At 34.0% G+C, this 25,943-nt stretch overlaps 1 protein-coding gene across 1 annotated transcript in view; it reads right to left on the bottom strand.

The window, feature by feature from the left end:
- Window positions 1-25,943, bottom strand: part of LOC149375650 (cuticlin-3) — a 705,303-nt gene that overhangs the window by 326,173 nt on the left and 353,187 nt on the right. Inside the window, exons 6-7 of the mRNA XM_089598075.1 lie at window positions 881-1,014; window positions 640-776 (exon numbers count right to left, since the gene is read on the bottom strand). Coding sequence (XP_089454201.1) covers window positions 640-776; window positions 881-1,014 — 271 coding nt within the window. The remainder of the gene's footprint in view (window positions 1-639; window positions 777-880; window positions 1,015-25,943) is intronic.

Raw genomic sequence — 25,943 nt, 5'->3', positions numbered from 1 at the left:
AAGTATGAACATCATATGACTTTTGACAGGCGAGTATACCGTACTTATTAAAAAAAAAGGTCTTACTACTTAAAATATTCACTTCAAGTGGAAGTATGATGAAAATAAGAAGCACAATTGGCCAAAAATAAAGATTTTGCCTCTAAATTTATAATAACTTTGATTTCAATAAAAATTCCTTAATTTTTTGAAAACTAATGTACTAGTTAAGGATCATAGAATCATTAAGCTTTATTTCTATCCTTCTCACAGGAGTTGTTTATCTTTTGTAATATTTTAAAATATTCCGTTGGCCTATAACAATCAAATAGCATCCGATACAGGTAAATACCTTTCTGATAAAAGTAAAAGAGGTCAAAATATGTCTACAAAACTGTGGTGTTCTAGGAGCCCTTGATCGGTGGCAAAGTTTCTCTGGGCTCTAGACTATTACGAAATCTTTTATTTTTAAACAATTGTAGAAGAAATAGGGTAAATACTTTTAAAAAACTTTTGTATTTAAGTTGCAACAAAATTGTAAAAACATCTGCAAAGGATGAAAAAATGCAACAGTCGATGGAGTAACTATACAAAGAATTTTTTTTTCCGTTCGGTTATGACTAGCATAAAAAAATTAAACAAGTTATTTTAATTACTTACTCAACATCTAAAAAGGGAAAAGTCACTGTTTTCCAGAAGTCATAGCCGTATTCGCAAGTGACTTTAAAGTGTTCATCAAATTCTTCTTCAATCAGGGGGTTGTATTGCACTGTAACGGTATTCCACATAAGATTTTTCTGTGAACATTTAATTAAAGGTGATCAAATCCAATACACCCAGTATAAAAATGCTATTAACTGCAAGTTAACCTATCTTTATTTTTTTTAATATTGTCACATACCGTTGGATTCTTTCGGCTGTCTTGGTGATGTGTGTTTTCACCGAGGGTACCACATCTATTTAGCTGAATAAAAAATTCGTAGTAGTCTCGACCAGTACCATTTACGTACATGCAGTCTGGATCATACGAATAACCTGTAATTGATGTTAAACCGTTATTTAACAAATTACTTGCTTCATAATTTAAAGATACATTGTGCAAGAACTTAACCATTAAATTAATTCTATACATATACCTAAACAGAATCTTATAGACCAAAAACTATATTTATGCGTACAGTGTGGTTCTATGAGCCAGTGTGCTACATGAGAATGTATATAATATGGTCTTTTGCACATCAGTTTCCTCTTGTATACTACAATGAAAATAAATATTGATTAAACACAGGTGCATTATTACTTTTCAGATACTTCTTCATTACTCATGGGCACTTATTATGATATTGTTAATAGTAATCCCAATTTATTGAATAAATGGATTGAAGAGTCCGAAATATTGTAGTTAAATTCTCCACCAAAAAGTCGGAGCAGGGGCTTGAACCCGCCAACTAAGGATGCGTGAAACTTTACGCTGACTGCTCAGCCACGACTGCCGTCAAGCGCCACTGTATCAATTACCCTCTTAGAAGCACTATTGTATCGTCAGTTGTACACCAGTGTGCCAATACACGGACACTGATTTGACTGAACTAAGCCACTTCTGTGACACCTCCCCAGTTTATGGATGATCCTTCCCGATGAAACTCATGCTACGTCACCAGCTGGGTATTGTTTCTCTAAATTCGACAACTGTTAATATGTATTTTCTCTCGTATATCTTGTTGTCCCTTAACAGGCTACATCATATCCTCGTAGCATCGTCGTACTGTTTTTTCACCTCAATATTGCTTCATGATAAAATAGCTGCATTAGTGTACTGACCGACCTGAAGACGTAGTTTTTATCGGCCTCTGGAGGTAATACAGATTTCTTCCGAGTTGGTGATGGATGTATCTAGCGCACATCCAACTTAATTTTGCACGAATTACCAACTTGATCACCTTAAGTGATATCCCGACCCTACATAGCAACCACTTTTCAATTTTTAATGAATTATAATGAACTTTTACTCAATCATTTTTTCCATGGTTTAGCTTTGCAACTTGGAAAACTAGTACCTTAATTTCTCAGTTTTTTAACTTGGATTGTATATAATTGTAGAAAAATGTGAAAAATTTACAAAAATTAACGAATTAAGAAATAAGTCAATATGTTCTTGCTAAAGTTCATTGTATTTTCACTTTAATATAGCTAGCAGCTACCTTAACAGTTGCACCATTGTTAAATACTACTTTTATACTGAACACAAATTAAGCAATACAGAACAAACAAAAAAATTTTAGTTTACAAATATACAGTGATTAATACAGTAGACAGCAAGCAATGAAGCAGAAATATTAAGCAACAAGGATTTATTTAGTGTCAATATTACGAGTAGTGTTATTCAAATCAGTGTCGATATGACTAGGATAGTATTCATTCTAATTGATAACGGATGTTGAATGATCGCAGCTGTTAACATCGAGCTTAGAAGTTTAATCTTCCCTACATGCTGTGCAGTGCCATATTTAAAATGTATTTTTTCGATTTTATACTTACTTTAGCAGTGCCCCCGTCTCTCGAGATTCACTGAATAAAACACGTTAGATTCTTGGTATGTCATTTCAAACGTTTTAAATTAAAAATTTTACGTTAATTTTTGAAATTATTGAGAACAAAAAACATCTCATTAAAAATAGATACGTTCAGAATCCTTACAGTTCATTTGCCATTACCATTATCAATTACCAAAGCAAGTAAGCCCTGGAGCTTAACCTATTTTTTTTTCTTAGCTACAGAATAAGAATACATACTATCCTACCTACTTGAAAATCTAGAAAATGTAAGTAATTACTGTCATCAAGATTATAATGAAAATCTAAACTTTCATACAATCTGTTACTCCTATTTCAGGTAGCTTATTTTGAAAAAACTTTAAGCGTATTTATAGCTATTGTTATTAATTTTTCTGAGACATTACTATACTAAAACTGTTATTAAAATGAATGGATGGTAAAAGCACAATATAATAAAGAGAACGGATGAATTAATAAATATGTTTATTTTACATATTGCATGAAGATTAATAACTTACAGTTACTCTCATGGCACTGGAAAATAACGACGTGAGCGTGCGTATCTAGTAACGGCTATAATCAGTCTAATACCTCCTTTCTATACTATACATACTTTTGCTCTTATCGTGTCCCTTACGAGTTGTATCTATGCTGTACAGTAGATGTCACTAACTAAAACCAATTAAAATTTACTTATATTCTAACGCGCCTCCTTAGATTTACATTATATTTAACATTTCTCTGAATTATTAGACTTGTTTTAGCCTAATGGCTTTGTCAGAATATCTGCAACATTTTTATTTCAATCAACTTTTACTATATTGATTAAATTATGTAAATAACTCTTATTTGCTAATTGTTACAATGTATTTAGAATTTTTGTAAAATTACCGTGCTTCACAAAGCGTATTGCCCTACTATTGTCTTAATGAGTTTCAATAAGTTCTTTAAACCCAATTTTATAATCCTAACTCTTTATTATATGTATTAAAACATGTAGACCATGTTTTTGAACTTTTTCTTAAACCAAACAAAGCCTTATTTAGATTTTAAACTTTCTCGGCTTTTTCTTGATAGTCTCTAGATTGTTTAACATAAATCTCAGATCTTACATTAACATTAAAAAAGGCTGTTTCTACACTTATCTGGTTAATAATTAATGTATTTTGATAACAGTATTTCAATAGTATTTTGAAAGTCTGCATTTTAGCAACTGGTAAGTATACTTATATCTTAAACAATTTTATTCTGTTGAAATCCCCTTACAAGTAACCTTGCTTTATAAACATCATCATCTTTTATTTGTACAAACCTAATTTTAGTCTAAAAGTCACTTAATAATCAATTTTTCAACCAACCTCCTAGTATGTTTTTATTGAAAAAAAACAGTTCTCTGTCCATTGAATTTTTCCAATTTTTAAAATCACACGAATTTATTGCATCATCAAAACTCAATAGACTTTCCGCATTTACGTTATACCCATATATAATACCATTATACACAAAGTTTTAATCTTCATACCTCGCAGTTTTTTTATACTCTTTTTTGAACGTCTGAACTGAACACTTTCATAATTATTTTATTAAATATGTTTATTTTTATATTATTGTTTATTTTTATCGTCATCAATTAGGTTTTGATTTTCAAATCCATCCACGCTTCTAATTTTATCGTCGTTTATTTTAATTGAAACCATATTAATGTCTTTCTCAACTATGTCAACATGTTTAGCCACTATCACCCTACAATTTAATGAAACTCTTTATCCTTCTTTCTTATAACCTATTAAAATTTTCATTTCGGCTTTATTATCCAATTTAGAGTGTCTCTTTTGTTCTAGTATTCTTACAAAAACTTTACTTCTATACATACGTAGATTTTCAATGCAAGGTCTCTCACTAAACGTTGTCTCATAAAGAGTTTGGTTTATTTCTACTGAGTTTGAAGTTATCCTATTTCCCAATGCACAGCCGTTTTAACTATTTCTGGCCAATACGTTCTTGGTTCATTTGCATCAATTAGTAGACATCTTGACATGTTCATATTATCTCTGTTGTATATTTCTGCTATCCTATTTAACTGAAGAACACACGAAGGGTATGGTTCGATTAAGATTCCTTTTTCTCTCGCAAAATTATAAACACTTTTTTTTAAATATCCTTTGAAATCATCGAATCTTAATATTTTAACTCTTTTTCCAGTCATATTTTTGGTTTTATTAATATAACCAATAAAACAATTATAAACATCACTCTTTGACTTAATTTAAAACATTGCAATTATCTTGCTATAGTCGTCAACAAAAGTCAAAAAATATTTTGCTTTATTGTAACTCGTTGTACTATGTGGCACATTTAACTCAGTATGAAGTACTTCCAAAGTTTCTTTTGCCCTTTTTCTATTATACTTAAAAGGCAAATTTTGCATTTCGTTTTCAATACAAATTTTACATTTCAAGTAGTCAGACTCAAATTTTCTGGTCATCCATCTAGTAATGTTTTATGACGCATTTCTCTTAAATAAACGAAACTGTTATGGCCTAATTTTCTATGAAGCTGTCCTTCTTTGGTTATCGATTTTTTAAACACATTTGTCATATTTGATGCTTCTATTTTAACGGAACTATCTTAAAAAAATAAATCTCATTTTTTTAATATGCAACTGCAATGAGATCTTCAAGTGTATTATAAATTTAAGAAGTGTCATCTTTTAAAACAATTTTGTTTTTATTTAAAATCTTACCTTATATTATCAAATTTATACCCATTTGTTTAACGCATGAAACATTATTTGATGTTACTCCTTGATTTACATCATTCAAAGTTACAAAAATATTTCCTACTTTTGTTGCTTTTAAAAACGATTATCTCCTAATTTTACACTAACTGGTACTTATCATTATTTGCTATATGACGAAAGCAACCGCTGTCTAATAGCCATTCAATACACTTATCGCAAATATTTTTGACCTCGACGTTCAAATTTTGTTTCAAATCTTTTATAACTTTAATACAAAAACTATTTTTCTAACCATATCCTGTATTCTTATTAGGCTGATCCCGGCCTGGACACATCTGTTGCTGCTGCTAACTACTACTCTGACGATAATCGCCATATCTTCTTTCAGCTCCTCGACTACCGCCACCACAGTGCTGCTAATACTGTTGATGCTGACGGGCGTATCATTGCTGCTGCATGCTGCCTCTATGTTGTTACTGTTTGTACCCACCTCCTTGCTGCTGTGCACTGCCACGAAGTTTTCTTGAACTTTCACCTTCCCTTATGTTCGTGCTAGTACACTGAGCCTGAAAGTGTCCCATTTCACCGCACTTGAAACATGCTTTGTCCTTTTTTCTCTTTGACTTGAATACACTTGTATGCTTATTACTTCTCTCTAGTCTCTTTCTTTAATTTCAATCATCTTAATTTTACTTTTAACAAATTCTACGGTCTGGTCTGATTCTTTTAAAACGATAAAAAAATCACTAATATAACTTAACGAACCAGGCAAAGTTTTCAACATAGAACTTAATTCTTCTTTTCCGCTGACTTATTTAAAATTAATTATTTAAGATCACACAGTGTATATAATTCATTGCTTTCAAATTTTTATCTAACCATCCTTCTTCAAGCGTTGTCTGTTTTGCTCTATTAACTTCCTTATCACATTTTCTTAACTTCAAAAATATTAAAATTTTTTTTTCCAAAAACCATAGTATTTACCATTAAAGAGTGGTTCTCTTATATCACTTATCATCTTGGTTTACTCTTTTTTTTTAGATTCTCCTATTGCTTTAAAAACAAAAGTTTTACTATCAATATTTCAGTGATCATTTACCATCACTCTTTTACACAACTTTTTTTCGTTGGCTAAGCACATCTTTTAAACTTTTCACTTTTATCCATGCACGTGTTTCTTTAAAGTTCATGGCCTCCGAAGAGAATTATGAACTTCAAAATTAAAATCAAACGACACTGCAACGTTGGATGTGGCTACCTCGTTAATAAAATAAATATATGGTTAGGGAGTAGACACAATAAAAAGAACAAATAAACTAATAAATATTTTTAGTTACCATATCTAATTAAAATTAATAATGATACTTACGGTAATTCTCTTGACACTGGGAGGGACACGACACGAGCCTGTGTACATGGCAACGGCTAAAGTCAGTCCAACACTTCCTTACTATGCTATATACTCTCTCGCTCTATGCCATTCAGAACATGTCACTAACTGCAACCAATATAAATTTAACTATATTCGAAGAAAAATGATCTAGGAAGTATCAAGAATCAGTATGCAAGGTTTCAGCCAAATCGATTGTGTAGTTTTCGTGGTTAACTATTACAATGGTTTTAGTGACTTCTCGCTCTATATATTAGTAAAATCAAAGGTTTTTTTAACGTCATGTAGGCACAGGAACAATCGAAATCTTATGATATAAAATTTTATGAGATGTGTTATTGCTCCACATCGACTATGGGTTGATGTGCGTGTAAATAACCACTTATCCTCTATTGGCCAAAAGTTAAAACTTCCTTTTAAAGCTGTGATACAGTTAGTCTTTTTAAGTGGCGTAAAAAAATTTCTATGGAAGTTATCGTTAATTTTAGTAGCCTATGATACATAAGAAGTTGTAGTTAAACTTTTTATGTGTTAAAGGCTACTAAAAATGTCTGTCAATATGGAATTAATTGGAAAAAGATATACTCGTTATGTTTTATATTAATAACTAGCAGCCCCCCGTCTCGGCTTCGCCCGAGACTTACTAAATAAAACACCGTAGTGTGTTGACATGTAATGTAAAAAATTTTCAGTTAGAAATTTTATACATATTCCTGATACATTTCAGAACAAAAATCTTCTTATTAAAAACATATTTTTTCGGAATCCATATAGTTTATTTGGTTAAATAATGAGGTGTAAAAATTCAAAAAAATTATTATGCTTAAAAGTACCGTGCGTTCTTTATGCCATAAAATAATCGGTGGCCATAAGAAGCCGTTGATTTACAGTTTCTCCCATGTAATTCACGAAAACGGCTTTTTTTTAAAGCTGTTAAGATTTTAAACCCCCAAAAAATTTATATTAAAAAAAAATTTTTTTTCTCATATCTCACAACTTTATTACCAGGGCAACAAAGTCCTGGACCTTGAACCCTACATTTTTATTGCCATAAAAACACAAATACATTTTCTACTCTTTAAAAAATCTGAAGTAGGATCTTTAAAGATTTCAGAGATTGCTGTGAGGGTACAATGAAAAGCTGATCTCTCACGTAATGGACTCTTTAGTTGTCAATTTTGACGCTGCTGTTTCAATCTCGATAAATTTTCTGCGTCAGTGTCTTGACGATTAAGTAAAATTGTATTCATTAGATACACTTGAAATTTTTCTTCCCATTCACCCTCTTGCGACTTTTGGCATGCTTAAAATTTTTGTGACCCCTAAAAGCTGTTTTCTGTCAACTTTGTTAAGTTCTAACATATTTTTTTGCAAGGTAGTTTGACGTCCGATGGCCCTAAAAACGACCGGTGAGCTTCTTAAGTTAACTTTTTCTTCGGGAGAAAAATTACAAAGTCCAAAGCTTTGGGGCTTGTTGTAGTGCTCTTTCCCATCGTCTCCCGGTATAACATCGAAGACGTTGGTGTCTAAAGCACCTTTTTTATTTCCAGATTTAGTTGTTTTAATGATCTTAGATGGGAAGAGTGGTTAGTATTACTTGTCCAGTGGAGGCTGTCCCGTTGGCTCAAGTTTTTTTTCCTACATAGCTGTTGTAGGTTTGCCCAACGCAGACTTTGGAGAGGATCAGTGATTTCTGGTTGAATTCTTAGAGTCGAGAGGGTAATATAGGGTCGTCGGTCACCGGGTTTTCCAGCCTTGCGAAGAACAACTCCGCAGGTGACGTCTGCTAGTGAATGGCTGACTTGGTTTAATAGTGCCCGTCTTAAGGTAATATAGTCTTTTAGTCGACGAATCGCTTCTGGAAATGGTAATAAAAATGTATTTGTTGGAAAGATAGTTTACACTTAGTTGGATGCTAAAAAGAACCGATGAAATTGATGGTTAAGTAGGGAACGTAAATACTCATAATGGCCCTAAAAAGCGCCAGTGGTGAAACTTCCAGGCTATTCTTATTCCTGATGATGAAGAGCTGGCTATACGGTTGCTTGAGTCTTACCGTGGGAGTCTTGATATACGGAGACTGTGATGGAGGGAGGTACGCCACTGACCAAAGAATATCTCGTCTCGGGTCGTTCCCCGGATAACCAACTGCTCATCTTCAGACGGGAACATGTGGGTAAGCGCATTGGGGACGCGACGACCAAGAAGGTAGCCATTGTGGCTGCCCATGCCTCTTAGAGCTCAGAGCTGTTTTCTTCCCTTGCTTATTAGTAGCCACAAATTCTCTAACTGCACCAGGTGGGATGGTGGAACTCCCTCACAACTCAGATGAGTTGGAGCAGATTGTGCCCTGGCTAGATATGTCTCCTGATATTGTGGCAGAGACGGCATCGGTTGGAATTAATTTTTTGTTTTGGTTGCACTCGTCGAGATTCAGGGTGAATGGACACCCAGGTCCCTTCCCCCTTAGAGAAGAGTGTCGTCCGTAACCGGGATACCCAGCTGCAAGACTATTATCAGCTTTCTCTGTACAGCTCGTTGAATTGCCGTAGCTTGACTACAACACTATGGAGACGCTCCAGTGTTTTATAACCACACTTATTTAATTATGTTGCAGGTAGCTTCGATTTTATGTCGACGCCACCTAGCGGATTTTACTGAACTAAAGTGAAAAGCTGGCATATTTTTGCAAAACTTTGAGCTCATTTATTGCTATTGTTATTAAATTTTTTAAGATAAAAACTATACTAAAACCATCTAGGAAGTATCATGAATCAGTGTGCAAAATTTCAACAAAATCGGTTCAGTAGTTTGTTAGCGATTACAACGGTTTTAGCGCTTTTGCTTTATATATTAGTAAGATAGTAATATATAAAATACTCTCATTGTTTACGTTATTAAAAAAAGTACATATTTATTCAGACGTTGAAAAAATTTCATTAACTCAAATAATAATAATAATAATAACTACCACATGCATAAAGGTACGGTTACATGTTAGAGAAAAAATTTTAATCTTGCCGAGTCAAAATGGACATGCTGTCAGTGTTCAAAAATTATCTAGTTGTAAGACACAATGAGCATAAATAATTAAATAATGTAGGTTTTTATATTTTCTGTCAATAATATAAATCTATGTCCAAAATATTTTTTTTCGATTGTGGTAAAATTAGGTCAGAAATTAAAAATATTTACTTTGCACAAAAATTAGGTTGCATCACATGTGATATGCCACGAAACCAGCGTGTGGGACTCTGAGTCCCCCGGTAAGAATAAAGTTCACGCATTTATGTAGGAATCACATGTATACTGTATAATACAAGGTTCGTAAATACATGTGACTTCAATATGTGCTTTTTTTCTGGGTTACGGTAGTACAATTATGTCTTCCCTGTACATTTGTCATGTACAACAGGCTTGGAAGCTTTTAAAAATAATTTTTAAGGTTATTGTTGGTCAAAAAACGAGAAATATATTTTGCATATTTGAAATGATTTTGCAAACATACTATAATTTTTTCAAAAATTTTACAGCTTTTTTTTGTAGAGAAATATTAAAAATACTGAAATTTAAGGTTGTGTCTTAACATAACTCAACATCTTTTTTTTTTGTGCCATAATATTTTTTTAAACCTTAGGAAATCCGTAAAACTTATCATTGTTGCTCTATCTTGCTTCTTTTTAAGAATATGGCGTATTTTGTAATATTTCAAGGTTATACAATATTCTAAGCACCTGTTAAATCAAAACTTGCTATCTGCATTGATCTGCCATGCATGCAAAAATTATTTGTTAACGTTCTTTATTAAAACAAAAATATTAACTAATATACTGTCTGGACGAAAACTACGCCCCTTTGTTTGTTCCAGACGAAAACTATGCCCTTTTAGGATCCCTGGCGAAGACTATGCCCTTTTTCAGAGTTCGGACGAAGACTATGCCCTTTTTTCTAGTTTGCGTTGAGACTATTACATTTTTTCCGAGTCTGGACGAAGATATTGACTTTTTCTAGAGCTCGGATTAAGTACAATTCATTTGAGCTCACCTTACATTTGTGTTTGTCATTAGATATATAGTCAAATATACTTATATAGTGGTTATTGTTTACATTTATATAAATAATTGTAAAATATAATACACCATTATAAAATAATAATACAAACTCAGAAATGTTTTTATGAGCATGGTAATTTGAAATTAATGAATATAAAAGACTCGTTTATGTTTTATTTTAAAATTTATTATTTTTCCTACATTTTTGTTGATTATAATTAATTATAATCTGTAATATAATTAATTATAATATTCGTAAAAAAATTAAGAAAAAAGTAAAATTTTTTTTAATAATTAATGTTTGTAAGACATGCATATTTAGATAACAAAGTATTTTTTAACACATAAATAAATTAGTAAGTTTAAATTAATTACAGTTATTGTTATATACAATTTACGGAATCTTTTTTAAAAAAGCTCACAAACCCCTTTTTTCTAACACTTATCAAAACTCCAAATACTGAAGCCGTTAGACCTGCCAAGAATAATGATTACATGTTAATTTTTTACAAAGTTGTCTGTAAATTTACGTACATGCGAATCTCGATGTGAAGATAAAACTTATATCAATATTAATACACACACAAGTATCGAGAAATCTGAAAATGTTAAATTGTTTTGAGAAGCTTCGTATTCGTGAGCTTCTTGCAGCGTACTAGTAACTAGTAGAGAAGTAAGTATACAATTTTGGGGTGTTTTTTAATTTAGTTTTTGTCTGGACGCGAGAAAAAGACATATTTTTAACCTTAAACTCAGAAAAAATGGCATAGTTCTCGTCCGGACTAGAAAAAAGGGCATAGTCTTCGTCCGGGCACGAAAAAAGGACATAGTTTTCGTCCGGGCTTAAAAAAAAGGCATAGTCTTCGCCCGGGCTCGAAAAAAATGGGCATAGTCTTCGTCGGGGACCAAAAAGGGGCATAGTTTTCGTCTGGACTAGAAAAAAGGGCATAGTTTTCGTTCGGGCTTGAGAAAAGGGCATAGTCTTCGCCCGGACTCGAAAAAACCGGGCATAGTCTTTGTTGGGGATTCAAAAAGGGCATAGTTTTCGTCCGGACTAGAAAAAAAGGCATAGTCTTTGCCCGGGACGTGAAAAGGGCATAGTTTTTGTCCAGGGCCAATTAGGGCATAGTCTTCGCCTGGGGCGTTGATATCCCATTGTAACCCGCGATAAAATACTTCGTTCTCAAAATAATCTTTATATGTATAAATGGATAGAGAGTAGAGTAGAGTAGAGTAGAGTGGATTTATTAGGCTAAGGACCAAAGGTCCATAGTAGCCTTAGCATTAAGTACGTAAGATGAGTTTAGAGGACACGCAGGTCCAAGATACAAGATAGTCGCAGATAATAGTATTGAAAGACATATATGAGAGAGAGAGAGAGTAGAGTAGAGTAGAGTAGAGTAGAGTTTATTAGGCTAAGGACCAACGGTCCAAAGTAGCCTTGCAATGTATGCATAGCTGTTTCAGACAGCTTACAGAGGTTGAATAAGGAGTGAGTCCTATTACATTGTGTACGCAAGTAATGTCACATACAGATGAGTAAATTGTTAGTTAGACAATAAATGATAATAATAATAATAATAATAGTACTTAATAATAAGATAAATATAATGCAAACTATACGTCGTAGATGCTAAATTAATACTGAGTTTTAAAATTTGAGCTAGGCTTATAAATAATTAATGTGGATAAATTAAAACTAAAAGAAAGACAGTTAAGAATTCAAGCGGCTGTCATGTTCTTTAATGACTTTTAAGAGTCAGCTTTTGGTCCAGGTGAGCGGTGGGTGGCGTAGAGAAGGAGGCAGAGCGTTCCATTCTCTAGCAGCTCCAATGGTAAAAGAGTAGTTGTAGATGTCTTAATTGACTGGTGACACTTGCAGCTCCAGTGAATCGGTGTTGCGAAGGGCAATGGCGTCGGATGATCTAGTCTTGAATTCGAAGAGTTTGGCAAGATATGAAGGGGACCCAGTTTTGAGTACATTTTCAAGGAGGCCAAGCATAATATATAGCCTTCTGCTAGAGAAGGAGACGATGCCATATTTTTTATAGACAGGAGTAATGTGTTCAGACTTGCGTAGGTTGTCCACAAAACGGAGTGCTGCATTTATACATCTGGTCATTTTTGTTTCCATCTCGGCAGAGAGCCCATATAGTACAGATGCACAAAAATTCAAGTGTGGGAATATCAGCGAGCGAACGAGAAGTAGCTTAGTGTCATTGGGTAGACTACAGCTTAAACGCTTAAGTCTAGCTAACGTCTCTCTAAGAGAGAGAGAGAGAGAGAGAAAGCAACAGTTTCTTAATGAAATAGTGAGAAAGCAATAGTTATGGATGTTAACAAACAAGCTCATTCATGTGTGTTATAAAAATGAAATAATAATTATGCTGTTATCATCAAAATTTTTATTTTTTTTGTCAATCTATCTACTGTTTCGTTAATGATTCTGAATTTTTTATAATGACTTTTAAGGTTTTCTTAGGGCGCAAAAAAAATATTTTACACATTTATTATCATTTTTAATATATAAGGTATCTTCTCCTAATACTTTTCACTTATATTTTATACAGAAACATCTGAAATATAAAAATTTAATGGTTTGTTGTATATGACTTAACATCTCTCAATTAGTACGTGATGATATTTTTCTCCTCAGGACTTCTAAGAATTCATTACTTTTTGTCTATTTTTACTTTCGGCAAAAGTTTGGCAAATTTTAACAGTCAGTACAATACTTTAGGCCCAAAATGCTTGTAGGGTGCAAAACAGTTCGCAGAAGTGAAGCAAACCTGCACTTGTAAGGCAGCACCACACACCCCTGACAGAAAAAAGTTATATACGACTTGGGCACAGTTGTACATTAACCATGTAGAATATGCACTCTAAAAATACTCAAACGTACAAATACAAATTACTTGATCGCTTTCTAAAAAAGCAATAGTTACAAAATCTTATTATTTGTTATAATATATGTTAAACACTATGTGCAAATAAATTGTATTAGCAGTTAAAAAAAACGATTAAGTACTTTTACATAGAAAAGTATTTAAAAATTATTATAATTTCAGTTGCATTTTTTATAATTCAAAATTTATATGTATATCTAGTCTTTAATGTTAATTTTTTTTAAGTAATGAAAAAGGATGTTCATTAGAAACATTCTTTTCGACACGCCACGTGGAAACTCGATTATGAACTATCTGTTGTGGCTCTAAGTACCTTGATTAACACACGTAACTTACAGCCCATGCTGCATACTCGTGCAAGTGCGTGTGTACGTCAAGGTCCTTGCAAAGCCACATCAGATGGCTCTAAGTCTCGTTCCCTGCACACATTGTGTTAAAAAATTAAGTACAATATACGTGCAAGAGGTTATGTGACTAATTTGCGTGCGTCAATCACGTTTTCCGCCCTCAAGTATCATTGTGTAATATTGCAGTATTTAAGAGCACTAAAGTATTTTATTTGTGTACTAGCAGCCCCCCGTCTCAGCTTCGCCCGAGACTTACTAAATAAAACACCGTAGTGTGTTGACATGTAATGTGAAACGTTTTCAGTTAAAAATTTTAAACATATTCCTGACACATCTCAGAACAAAAATCTTCTTATTAAAAACATATTTTTTTAGAATCCATATAGTTTATTTGGTCAAATAATAAGGTGTGAAAATTCAAAAATTATAATTATGCTAAAAAGTACCGTGCATTTTTTATGCCATAAGATAATCGGTGGCCATAAAAAGCCGTTGATTTACAGTTTTTCCCTTATAATTCACAAAAAGGGCTATTTTTAAAAGCTGTTAAGATTTTAAACCCCTAAAAAATTTATATTAAAAAAAAATTTTTTTTTTCATATCTCACAACTTTATTACCAGAGCAACAAAGTCCTGGACCTTAAACCCTACATTTTTATTGCCACAAAAACACAAAACATTTTCTAATTATTTAAAAATCTGAAGTAGGATCTTTAAAGATTTCAGAGATTGCTGTGAGGGTACAATGAAAAGCTTATCTCTCACGTAATGGACTCTTTATTTGTCGATTTTGACGCTGCTGTTTCAATCTCAATGAATTTTCTGCGTCAGTTTCTTGACGCCTAAGCAAAATTGCATTTATAAGATACATTTAAAGTTTTTCTTCCAATTCACCCTCTTGCGACTTTTGGCATGCTTAAAATTTTTGTGACCCCTAAAAGCTGTTTTCTGTCAACTTTGTTAAGTTCTAACATATTTTTTTGCAAGGTAGTTTAACGTCCAATGGCCCTAAAAAAGACCGGTAAGCTTATTAAGTAAACTCTTTCAGTCTTTAGTTAACAGCAATTGTGACTGCCTGGATACCTCAAGGTGATCTTCTCTGGCCTGATGTTGAAAACTTAGACTACTCGGGAGAAAAATGACAAAGTCCGAAGCTTTGGGGCTAGTTGTAGTGCTCTTTTTCAACGTCTTCCGGTATAAAGTCGAAAACGTTGGTGTCTAAAGCACCTTTTTCATTTTGCAGATTCAGTTTTTTGGTGATCTTAGATGGGGAGATTGGTTAGTGATACTTGTGAACCTTTTTTATTTTGCAGTTTCAGTTGTTTTGGTGATCTTAGATGGGGAGATTGGTTACTGATACTTGTCCAGTGGAGGCTGTCCTGTTGGCTCAAGTTTTTTTTTCTTCATAGCTGTTATAGGTTTGCCCAGCGCAAACCTTGGAGAGGATCAGTGATTTCTGGTTCGATGCTTAGAGTCAAGAGGGTAATATAGGGTCGTCGGTCATCGGGTTTTCCAGCCTTGCGAAAAACAACTCCGCAGGTGACGTCTACCAGTGAATATCTGACTTGGTTTAATAGTGCCCGCCTTTAGTTAATATAGTCTTTTAGTCGACGAATCGCTTCCGGAAATATTAATAAAAATGTATTTGTTGGCAAGGTAGTTTACACTTAGGTGGATCCTAAAAAGATCCGACGAAATTGATGGTTAAGTAGGGAACGCTAATACTTATAATGGCCCTAAAAAGCGCCAGTGGTAAAGCTTCTAGGCTATTATTTATTATTATTCCTGATGATGAAGAGCTGGCTACGGGTTGCTTGATTCTTACCCTGGGAGTCTCGATTTACGGAGACTGTGATGGAAGGAGGTACGCCACTGACCAAAGAATATCTCGTCATTCTCGTCTCGGGTCGTCCCCCGGATAACCAACCGCTCATCGTTAGATGTGAGTAAGCGCGTTGGGGACGCGACGACTAAGAAGGTAGCAGTTGTGGCTGCCCGTGCTCCTCAGAGCTGTTTTTCCTGGCTTACATTTGTAGCCAAAAATTCTCTGTCTGTACCAGGCGGGATGGTGGGACTGCCACACATCTCTGAAAAGTCGGTGCAGATTGTGCTCCCGCTAGATATGTCTCCTGGTATTGTGGCAGAGACGGCATCGGTTGGAATAATTTTTTTTTTTTGATCGCACTCACCGAGATTAAGGGTAAATAGACACCTAGGTCCCTTCCCTCTTGGATAAGAGTGTCGTCCGTAACTGGGATGCCCAGCTGCAAGACTGTCATCACCATTCTATGTACAGCTCGTTGAACTTCCAAAGCTCAACTACATTTTTCTCGAGACGCTCCGGCCTATTACAACCACACTTATTTAATTCTGTTGCAGGTAGCATCGATTTTATGTCGACGCCACCTAGCGGATTTTACTAAACTAAAGTAAAGCTGGCGTATTTTTGCAAAACTTTGAGCTCATTTATTGCTATTGTTATTAATTTTTTTACGACAAAAACTATACTTAAACCATCTAGGAAGTATCATGAATGAGTGTGCAAAATTTTAACAAAATCGGTTCAGTAGTTATCGTGGTAAGCGATCACAACGGTTTTAGCGTTCTTGCTTTATATATTAGTAAGATATATATCTATGTATATATATATTACCATAACAATACATGTATGTATTGTTATGGTAATACAACTGTAGCGTTTTTAATTTAGTTACCAACAAAATTTGAATTTTGCATTTTACAAGTTGTACTAATTTTACAAAAACAAGGACTGCTATCTCTAATTTTCCTAACGGTAATGGCTCTTACTTTAAAGTTTAAGGTATTACCTGTGAGAAATTAAAGCAAGGAATCAGTACCTAACGAGTATAGAAGTTGTAACATAAGGTCTAACGTAAGAAAAGAGCTAATGATACACGAGTTTAACTTGTTAATGTCATAATCATCAGTTTGTATTATGGTTGAAAGTACTGACGTTATGTTTATATGTGCACAAATTAACATATTTATTTACCTGTTTTACATTAGTAATTGATAAGACAGCCAATAACATGCAATGTGTGTTATGAGCAGAGTGCATATAATATGACAGTTTTCCACATAATTCAATATGGGTAGCATTTTTTTAATTTTTATGAAATGTTTCTCATTACATAATCTAGCTACACAAATTTACGTACTGAGATGACAAGAGATATCCCATGATTTATCAAAAAAGTTTATACAATGAAGATTTTTAATTTGCATGTAGTGTTAGATTATCAATTAAGAGTCGTAGATACTTTGTCAGACGAATCATCTTAGAAGCTCTATGTTTAAACCTTATTTTCTTCTAAAATGTATTTGAGGCCAAATCTTATACAAGGTTATAATTTTCTGCTTAAAAAGAAGTTTTTTTTAAGAATTGTACTTTTTTATCTCACTATATAAACGCTCAAACCTTTACGGTGCCTGGCACCTTGAAGGCGTGGAAATACCCGTACACTCAGACGACCTTATCATATTTGGGAGTCAGATTGCTGCTGTTGAAACAAAACAGGATCTTCATTACGGGACAACCAGACATACTTAAGAGATGGACAAATTGATGAGGACATTCAAGGTACGTAAACTTATGTATCTTGCAATTGAGCGTCTTTCTTAATGAGACGTTGGAACACAGCTGTATGTGAGTAATGTGAGCATCAATCAGGCGTTAACAGGTTTTAGCTGCAGAATGTTAGAAAAATAACTCTTTCCCGCTAGATTGGTGAGAGCTCCCATATCAGCTTTATGCCTATACAAAATGGTAACAGTAATGTATTTGTGACTAGTAGACCCAGGCTTACGTTGTCTAAAAGTGACTTTTTATCGCCCAGACCAAGTTGACTAAAAGGACAACAGCGTGGCATCAAGCATTCAACACAGATGGTGATACCTTAACTGGAGCTGCAAATTTGCAAATTGTACTTCATTGGCTACGATTATCTGAGCCTACTAACAACTCACTGATCAATAATTATGTAACTTATATCCAAGAGCTACTTTCCTCCTATTCATGAAGACAATCTCTAATGGACTTGAATTCGACAAATGTAGCGTCATGGGGTACTGATCTGCCCGCACTAGAGCATATCTGAAGCTGGTGGAAGGGTCTACGGTGGCTCGCAGGTCTTCCAGATTTATGGACAGCTGAGGTTACCAAGCCTTTCAGTCCTGTCAATTCGAACTTTAAGGACTACGCGTACTAGCTACTTCATTCAGTGTGACATCCCACGCGTTCCAAAGAATTTCATAGATCTTGACCTTCTTCTGCATATTATGGCTTAGCTATAGCGATGGATCCATGGTCGGTTGCAACAGCATAAGGCTCCCACACCCTATTCCCCCTAACTACTATTGAGCTGCATGACACACACGTTACATGTGTATGCCTCACCTAGCAGCAATTTTTCTCTCCAGAGCTCGAAATTTTTCGAAAGGAAGAGCACCTGTCTGCGAAGCATCTATTACTGTCGCTGGATTTGCTTTTCTCGGACAATATCCTCTAAGTTGGTGGGTGGTTTCAGCGCAACAAGGTGGTGGTTTGGAACGACACTCACTGATCCTCAACGGACAATGTTGTCTGTCTCGATTGTTAATTTACTGAGCCTATGTCAGAGCACTACATGAGGACGCCCGTGTCACCAATATCTACACCATTCGTAAAGCATGGATTTCATTATCAGTGGCTAATCGAGAGAATCTTGAATGGGTGCGCTATTTGCAAACGGCCTTAACATGATACGCATCTTAACATATGGCTCCTCTGCCAACCATATAAATCACCTGCACACGGAATCCGCACTAGCAAACGATACGTTAATGTGGTCGTGTGCGTATATACAAGGACTGTACATATCGATTTGGCTTGTAATTTATCAACCAAGGTGTTTCTAGGAGCAATCACAAGATTCTGTACCAAACGTGGTTAACTGGCAGAAGTTTTGGAGCAACAATGCCACCTGCTTCCACACGCCACTAATTCAGAGCTTTACGAGGCTTCTTGTGAGGCTGAGCTGCCATGGGAGCGTGATGCTGGCTCTCTCACTAACCAAGGGTTTGCATGGCAGCTTATTTCATTACAGACGCCACACTTTGGAGGACCATGGAAGGCTAAGGTAAATTTCGTGAAGCACCATTTGCCCTTGATCATTGGTCCGAGAAAATTCACCTATAAAAAACTTTCTTCAACTCTTGCCAGCACTTGAATAGTCCTTAGTAGTAGCTCTCTTACCCCACTGATCAAAGGCCTAAATTACATTGACATTTTTACTCCTAAATACTTCCTCGTCAGTGGTCTGCTGAGTTTTATCATCGCATTGACCTCTCCACCTGAAGAACTCGACTGGCTCACTCAGTAGGATCTTTTTTCCGGCATCCAAGAGAAAGTCCTGACATGTAACTTTAGAGAACGTAGTGGATGCTGTCAATAGCATCAAGATAAAATTTCCCTAACCTGGAGGTGCATACCATGTTTTGTATCAGTGCTGCTTTATATATTTGACTTTACAATTAGAAGCATCGCTTTTTCACTATGGACTTAAAAATTTGCTTAGGGATTATCTTTTTCTCTGACCTCCACTATCAGTAAATCTTAGCAGGAGCTCGAGTAGGCCATACATACTGCTCAACTGATGTTCCTTGTGTGTTGGTGCTTAGTCTGCTACTTTTTTCCAACAGCATTGGCTACATAACCTGCAAGTTACTATATTATATGGTGCTGCTTGTGGACTCTAGCAACTACTTGGACATTTTGTACTGTGTGCCCTCTGGATGTCTGATGGCCCTGAGTTGCTGTCAACCAGCTAACCCACATATGCTGAGTTTGCTGATAATCTATGCATGGATGTATTGTTTCGGTGTCCACTTGATTTAGAGCCTTATCGATTGTTAACTGGTGGTGTCGTCTGCTGCAGTGTTTTGACAGTACGTTGTACGTTATGATGACAATAATGTGAGTGATAATAGTCCTAACTAAAATTTTACTTCACCTACTTTTGCAGTCTCAGATACTGTCCTGCTAACGACTGGAGACATAGCTCAGCTTGAGCGAAAAATAAATTATTATCACGCAAAGCATCTTTGTACTCATGGTAATAAATAGGTGTCTGCTGACCAGCGAGTGGTTTATAACAATGTGGGCGTATTCTGAAATGCTATTATGCAAAAGTCAGCTGCGTATATGGCACGACTTCCAGTAAACGACGCTTTGATGACATGTAAATCCGCGTTAGAGCACATTTGCCATACGATATTGCAGACAGCCACTCAAGATGCAAAATCTAAATTTAAAAGCATTAAGGATGTGAAAGACTCTATAACAAGGGTAATAAATTTAGTAATGCTTAACCTTAATGCTTCTATGGTTTGACTATTTTATCATTATCATTATCAGTATTGTCATCTTTATAACCACTATAATCCTCATTATTATTTTTATAACCCTTTTTTTATTACCATAATCATCATCTTTACTATCATTCTTAATATTATCAGCATTGTTGCCATTATTAATATCATTGTCATTATCTTTCTCAATATCATTTTCACCCTGTCTTATAGTTATCATCATTATTTGATTTATTTTCACTGTCATCATCACAATTATAACCTTCAGAATTGTTATTACCATAGTTAAGTCATCTACATTATTGTTTGTTCTACCTTTGTTACAATTTGTATTGCAGCATAAGCATCATTAGCATTGACATTATAATTATCATTATTATTACTATTATGATCATTAACATTTTCTTTATTCTCTCTTTTAATGAAGTCACTATCGTTATTACTACAATTATTGATATAATTATCTATAAGACTATCATAGTTGTTATTTTGTATAGTATCATCAGTAATGTCATTATTTTCGTCTTTCTGGCAAGCGCTATATGCTCTAGGATATGCTTTTTGCACACTTATTATTTTTGGTCTATGAACAAAAATAAATACTTTACCCTTGCTCGGCTTCCAGTTTATTAAACCTGAAACAAGTCCAAAATACATTGATACAAGTACAAAATACAATGATAGAGTCGCTTAAGTGCCGAAGAAGGATTTATTACGTACGGTGTACTTATATATTAACACAAAAAGGCAGTACAGAATATTATCTTACACCGTATGTTCATGAGGAGCAGCGATACCCAGTACTTTAATACAAGCACTCAATGTCTTTAAAAAGTTCTGTCAAATTTGTCATGACAATATTATACGCATAAACGAGCGTTGTTATCCATCATGTGTAAAAGCAATTGATTGCGCACATGGCCACTCGTCTCTCTATGTAGTGCATACTAGAATTTGCATGTAGTTGTCAAGTGTAGAAATATTTTTGACAAAGCAGTCCAAAATGCTTTCTAGCCTTGAGTAAATAAGATTCTCTAATGGGCATCACCTGGACGTTTATTGGAGACTTTTTGCGAACTGTCGCATCTTTATACTAATAGGCAAAATTAGTGGGTATCCAAACTGGACGTTTTTTTTTTAAATGCTAGATACCTTATTAAGATAAACAACATTTATAAGAGAACGAGTATATGTATAACGCATGGTCACAAAAATTAGTAAAAACAAGCAAATCTTCGGGGCACGGGAAAACAAAGATATGCTTAATAACGGTGTATACATAAGAGGTGTGGTTTCTTTTACTTTTTAACCTGGGCGCAATTACGCTGTACAAATGTTTCCAGCACGTATCACAACCAGAGAGTGAAATAAATTTCTTTTTATTGATTAGCTTGTAGATAATTTGCTTGTTTTTTTGTTGTCACCGTTACATTGCAGGAAAAAAAGAGAATCTTTATTGGCACCAGACAATCAGCGTTAGAACTGCTGAATCGTGCGTAAAAGTTTGCACACATAAACACGTGACTTCAGTATTGGTCCTTGGTATACCTTGCAAGAAGAGCATTTGCACACACCGGTTTCACAAATCTTTCTCTAGAAGATGAAGGGGCTGAGAAAAAGTTTCTGTCATATAGAGGAAAATGTGCCCCAGAGAGAGTGTGTATGTGTGCATACAAAACTCGTTCCATGGAATATAGATACCCATGTCTGGTACATTAGGTGGTACACCTCACTTCTTCACATACCGCGTTACTATTTATCAATGTAAACACATAGACATCGATTGCTCTCTTCCTTTCTTTGCTTCCCTGTAAGATAAATCCATGTCCTTAGCAAGGGACCAGGCCACTTTTTTTGGTAATATGTGAATGTAATATTTCACATGGTATGAGAACTAACATTTTATTCTTGCCTCGCCTACAAACACACAAGACTATTGACAAACATCCAATTTCTCTAATAGTTCTGGCATCAGTCTTTCCAGCGTTTACTGAGGCTACGGCTAAATTCTTCTTATTGGCTCTTAGCAGCGTCACTTTTTTTATCTGCGGTGAGAAATCAGGGATGTAACTCAATGTAATTTTGTCATTAGCCTTCTTGGTAATCGGATCCAGACTCCTGATTTCAAGCATTACCTTTTTCTCATCATCTTCAACAGATTCTTACCCTTTCACTGTTTTAGTTATACTACTAACAATGACATCTTTGTTGTTAACTTTTCTATCTTTGAGGAAAAGATCTTCTTTTTCAATCGTCATAACTCCTGGACTATGGTCTCAACCTTTTTTGGCTTAGAATCTATCCTCATCTTTTTTAGGACTTTGGCAAAGCTCTGCCCTTTCGCAACCCTAACGAGAATCTTCTCCTTTCCTTACCCGGCATAATTTTGTACAATGCTGCTACTTTTGTTGATTGTTATCTTAGGCTTAAGGTCCTAGTTCTTCCAGGTTTTTTTTTTTTTTTTTTTAAGAAGAAGAATTTTAGGCTCCTTTCAGAGCTTTTGGACTCCTATTCGTCTTGCTTACCAGCGTGCTTTTCATAAATAAAGATTGAATAGAGCGTGTGATTCTTTTTTCTTTTTTTTTAAATGGTACACCTTTCTCGTGAGGTTATTATCAGCTTGTTATAAGAGAGTTTGCATTTTCTTTCATGTCCCTGCACGGTTATATATGAACTTATACAGTAAACTTGACACTTTTTTATGCCTTTTTTTACGAGCATCGCTGTGCTTATGTAGCTTGTCGTTGCTGTTTTTACCGTGTTTTAAATAATTTTTTTAAGTTATATTAACGCAAAGTCTATTATAATGTTAATGCTAAATAAGCTGAGAGTGCTTACGTCTTTCACTGTACTTTCAGTTATTAGTAGCATGTTTCTTTCATCGCAGAGCAAGGATGTGGAGCCCTCCTGTAAGTGTTTTTTTTCATTCAAGGTTCTATCCTCCCTTCTATATTGGATGCCAGTTGTACTTTTTTCTAAAATTTTTGAGGCAAACACCAGTCATACTGTCTTTGACCAGGTCTAAATTGGTGGCAAATTTCCTGTGAGAGTTTACCACCGAGGGTGCTATATTTACATTAGCGTCACTATTTTTGTTTTCATTTAGCCACCATTATTAAAACTTTTAGTATTACTATTAATATACTAATTATTACTCATATTATTGTAAACGTTACTATCTTTTGTATAACTGGCATAATTATCTTTATCATTATCATTATTATTTTTATCGTTATTATTATCATCATCATATAAATTACAATTTTTTTTTTTATTATGACTATTATAATCATGCATATTATTAAGCTTCCACTAATTCTAACCAAGTAGAGGATCTCTTCTAAAAAGTAAGATCTGGGATATTATACTTTGTTTAGCGTCACGTATTTTTGGTTTCATTAGAAAATCCTACCCTCGATTATTAAAGGAGAAGTTTTTCATGAAATTTTAGTCCCCGAAAACTATTCTATTTTATTAAAACTACCCATGGGGACAAGTTCGAACGACCACAGTGTTTTGGAACCATATACCTGCAGATAACTCTTATGAATCTCCCACTCAGAGAGACATGTCCTATAAGCGGACTTTCGCAGCCCAGGGATGTTAATTATTATAAACATTACTATTTTTATTATATTGTATCTGTAATTATTACAATGATTACCATTTTTGTTATAATCCTACAAGTTTTCACTATTACTGTCACGATAATTATGTTTTTCGTCATTATTATTAGTATTGTCAATACTAACATTAATATTATTATATTTGTTAGTATTATCAGTATTACTTTCTTATTACTGCTATGATTATTTTAGATATTATTACTACTGTGTTATTATTTTTGTTATTGTTATTGTCATTATTTTATTAAAACTACTACTATCAACATTACAATCATCATGTGTAAAATCAACATTGTTAACTACATTATTATTTTTATTGTTATTATAATTGTTACCTTTTTAGGATATTCATTAATAGTATTTCTATTATTACCAATATAATAAACATTATTTCTTACATTTCATAATTATTTTGTTAAATTTCAGTACTCTTTTAAGTAATATCAATATTATTATAATTATGTCAACTGTAAACCTAACTATAAATAATAGAATAGATACTTTAGTTTTCCTAACAGTAACCTTTTTTTTTGTTCTTTATCTTTACTTTTGTTTTAAGGAACAGTTATCATCATTATGAATGTTATAATTGTTTCATAATAATTTTTTACAACGATCATCTTTATTAATTTTTTTACACATTATTATTGTTATTAGTATTATCTTTTTTTATCCTTATTATTACCATTCTTATCACTGTCGTAACTTTTAAAATGACTATATCTTTCATCATTTTGTAATTAACGTTATTATTTTCTGCAGCGTAAGAATTATACTCATCATTTCTACAACCATAAGGATTTCCCTTTTTTGTATTATTTTCATCATCATTATTAATATTCTAGTTATTATAATTATTTTTTAACAGTTACAGTCTTGTCATAGCTTTTTTCTTTTTCTTTCTCTTTCTTACATTTATTTATTTTTTTATGTTCATCATCAATATCATCATGTTTATGTCTCGTATTATTGACCTTAACATTTACATAAATAACATCGGTCTCACTATTACTAGAATAATCAACATATTTCTTGTTTTAATTATCACTATTACTATAAGTTTAACCGTAAGTACTCCTATTCGAATAACTCATATCATACAAATAATGATTATAATTGTTATCGACAATATTAAACTCATCATTATAATTCTTATTACCATTCTCATTACCTCTATTAATTTTACTCTCATTAGTCTCATTGCTAATGTCATCTTCAATGATAGTATTATCATTACCATGTTTATTGTTATTTCCATTGTTATCATAGCCACATAAAGTGGGGGCAATGGAGACTTTTTCCTTGGTACAGGCTTCTACTAGGGTATTTTCTGGTTGTTATCATTTATTTGAACAACAATCTTTTATTTTATTGAAGAGAAGAACTAGATCCTTTCCTTCATTTGAAGCAAAAAAAGTGAAATTACTGCAGAGCCCGTTGAGAGAGAGAAAAGGCTACCAAAGCATAGCTCCTGATTGACAAGGAGGCAAGAGAATAAAGCAATATGCAGGAGTCTGGCCAAGCTTAAGCGCTAATGCAGGCCCCCTTCATAGACAATAAGGACCCCAACGTCACGCCCCAGAAGCTCTACCTCACATCTCACCGAATACCATGAGCACCACAGTAGAGATATCTTTATGCACCCCTGATAAAGTCACTAAGGCCCCATGCAGGCACCGTAGAGCATTAACATTTGCTGATTCATCGAAAGAACCGTCTCCTTTCTTAGCTTAAAAAACTATGTGTACATGTGAATCTACTGCAATAAATCTTTTCTTGTTTAGTGGCATTTTGTCTATTTAATTTTAAGGATTGAATATCCTAATCTTTCTTTGCAACGTATTTCGTTCGGCTTGCCACTTAGAATAGGCAACGAACAAATAATCCACGTCATCTATATTGTGTCTGCAATACTTGCACGCAGCCATCTGTGCTTTCTGCATTCTGTTAAGGTACGACTGAAAATACCTGTGATTTGA

This window comes from Copidosoma floridanum, unplaced genomic scaffold (genome assembly GCF_036245765.1).
Source record: "Copidosoma floridanum isolate Cflo_tuat_1 unplaced genomic scaffold, Cflo_Japanese_pri ptg000005l, whole genome shotgun sequence".
NCBI classification, from domain to species: Eukaryota; Metazoa; Arthropoda; class Insecta; order Hymenoptera; family Encyrtidae; genus Copidosoma; species Copidosoma floridanum.
Note: the sequence above shows the minus strand (reverse complement) of the source record. Positions and strands in the feature narration are given on the sequence as shown.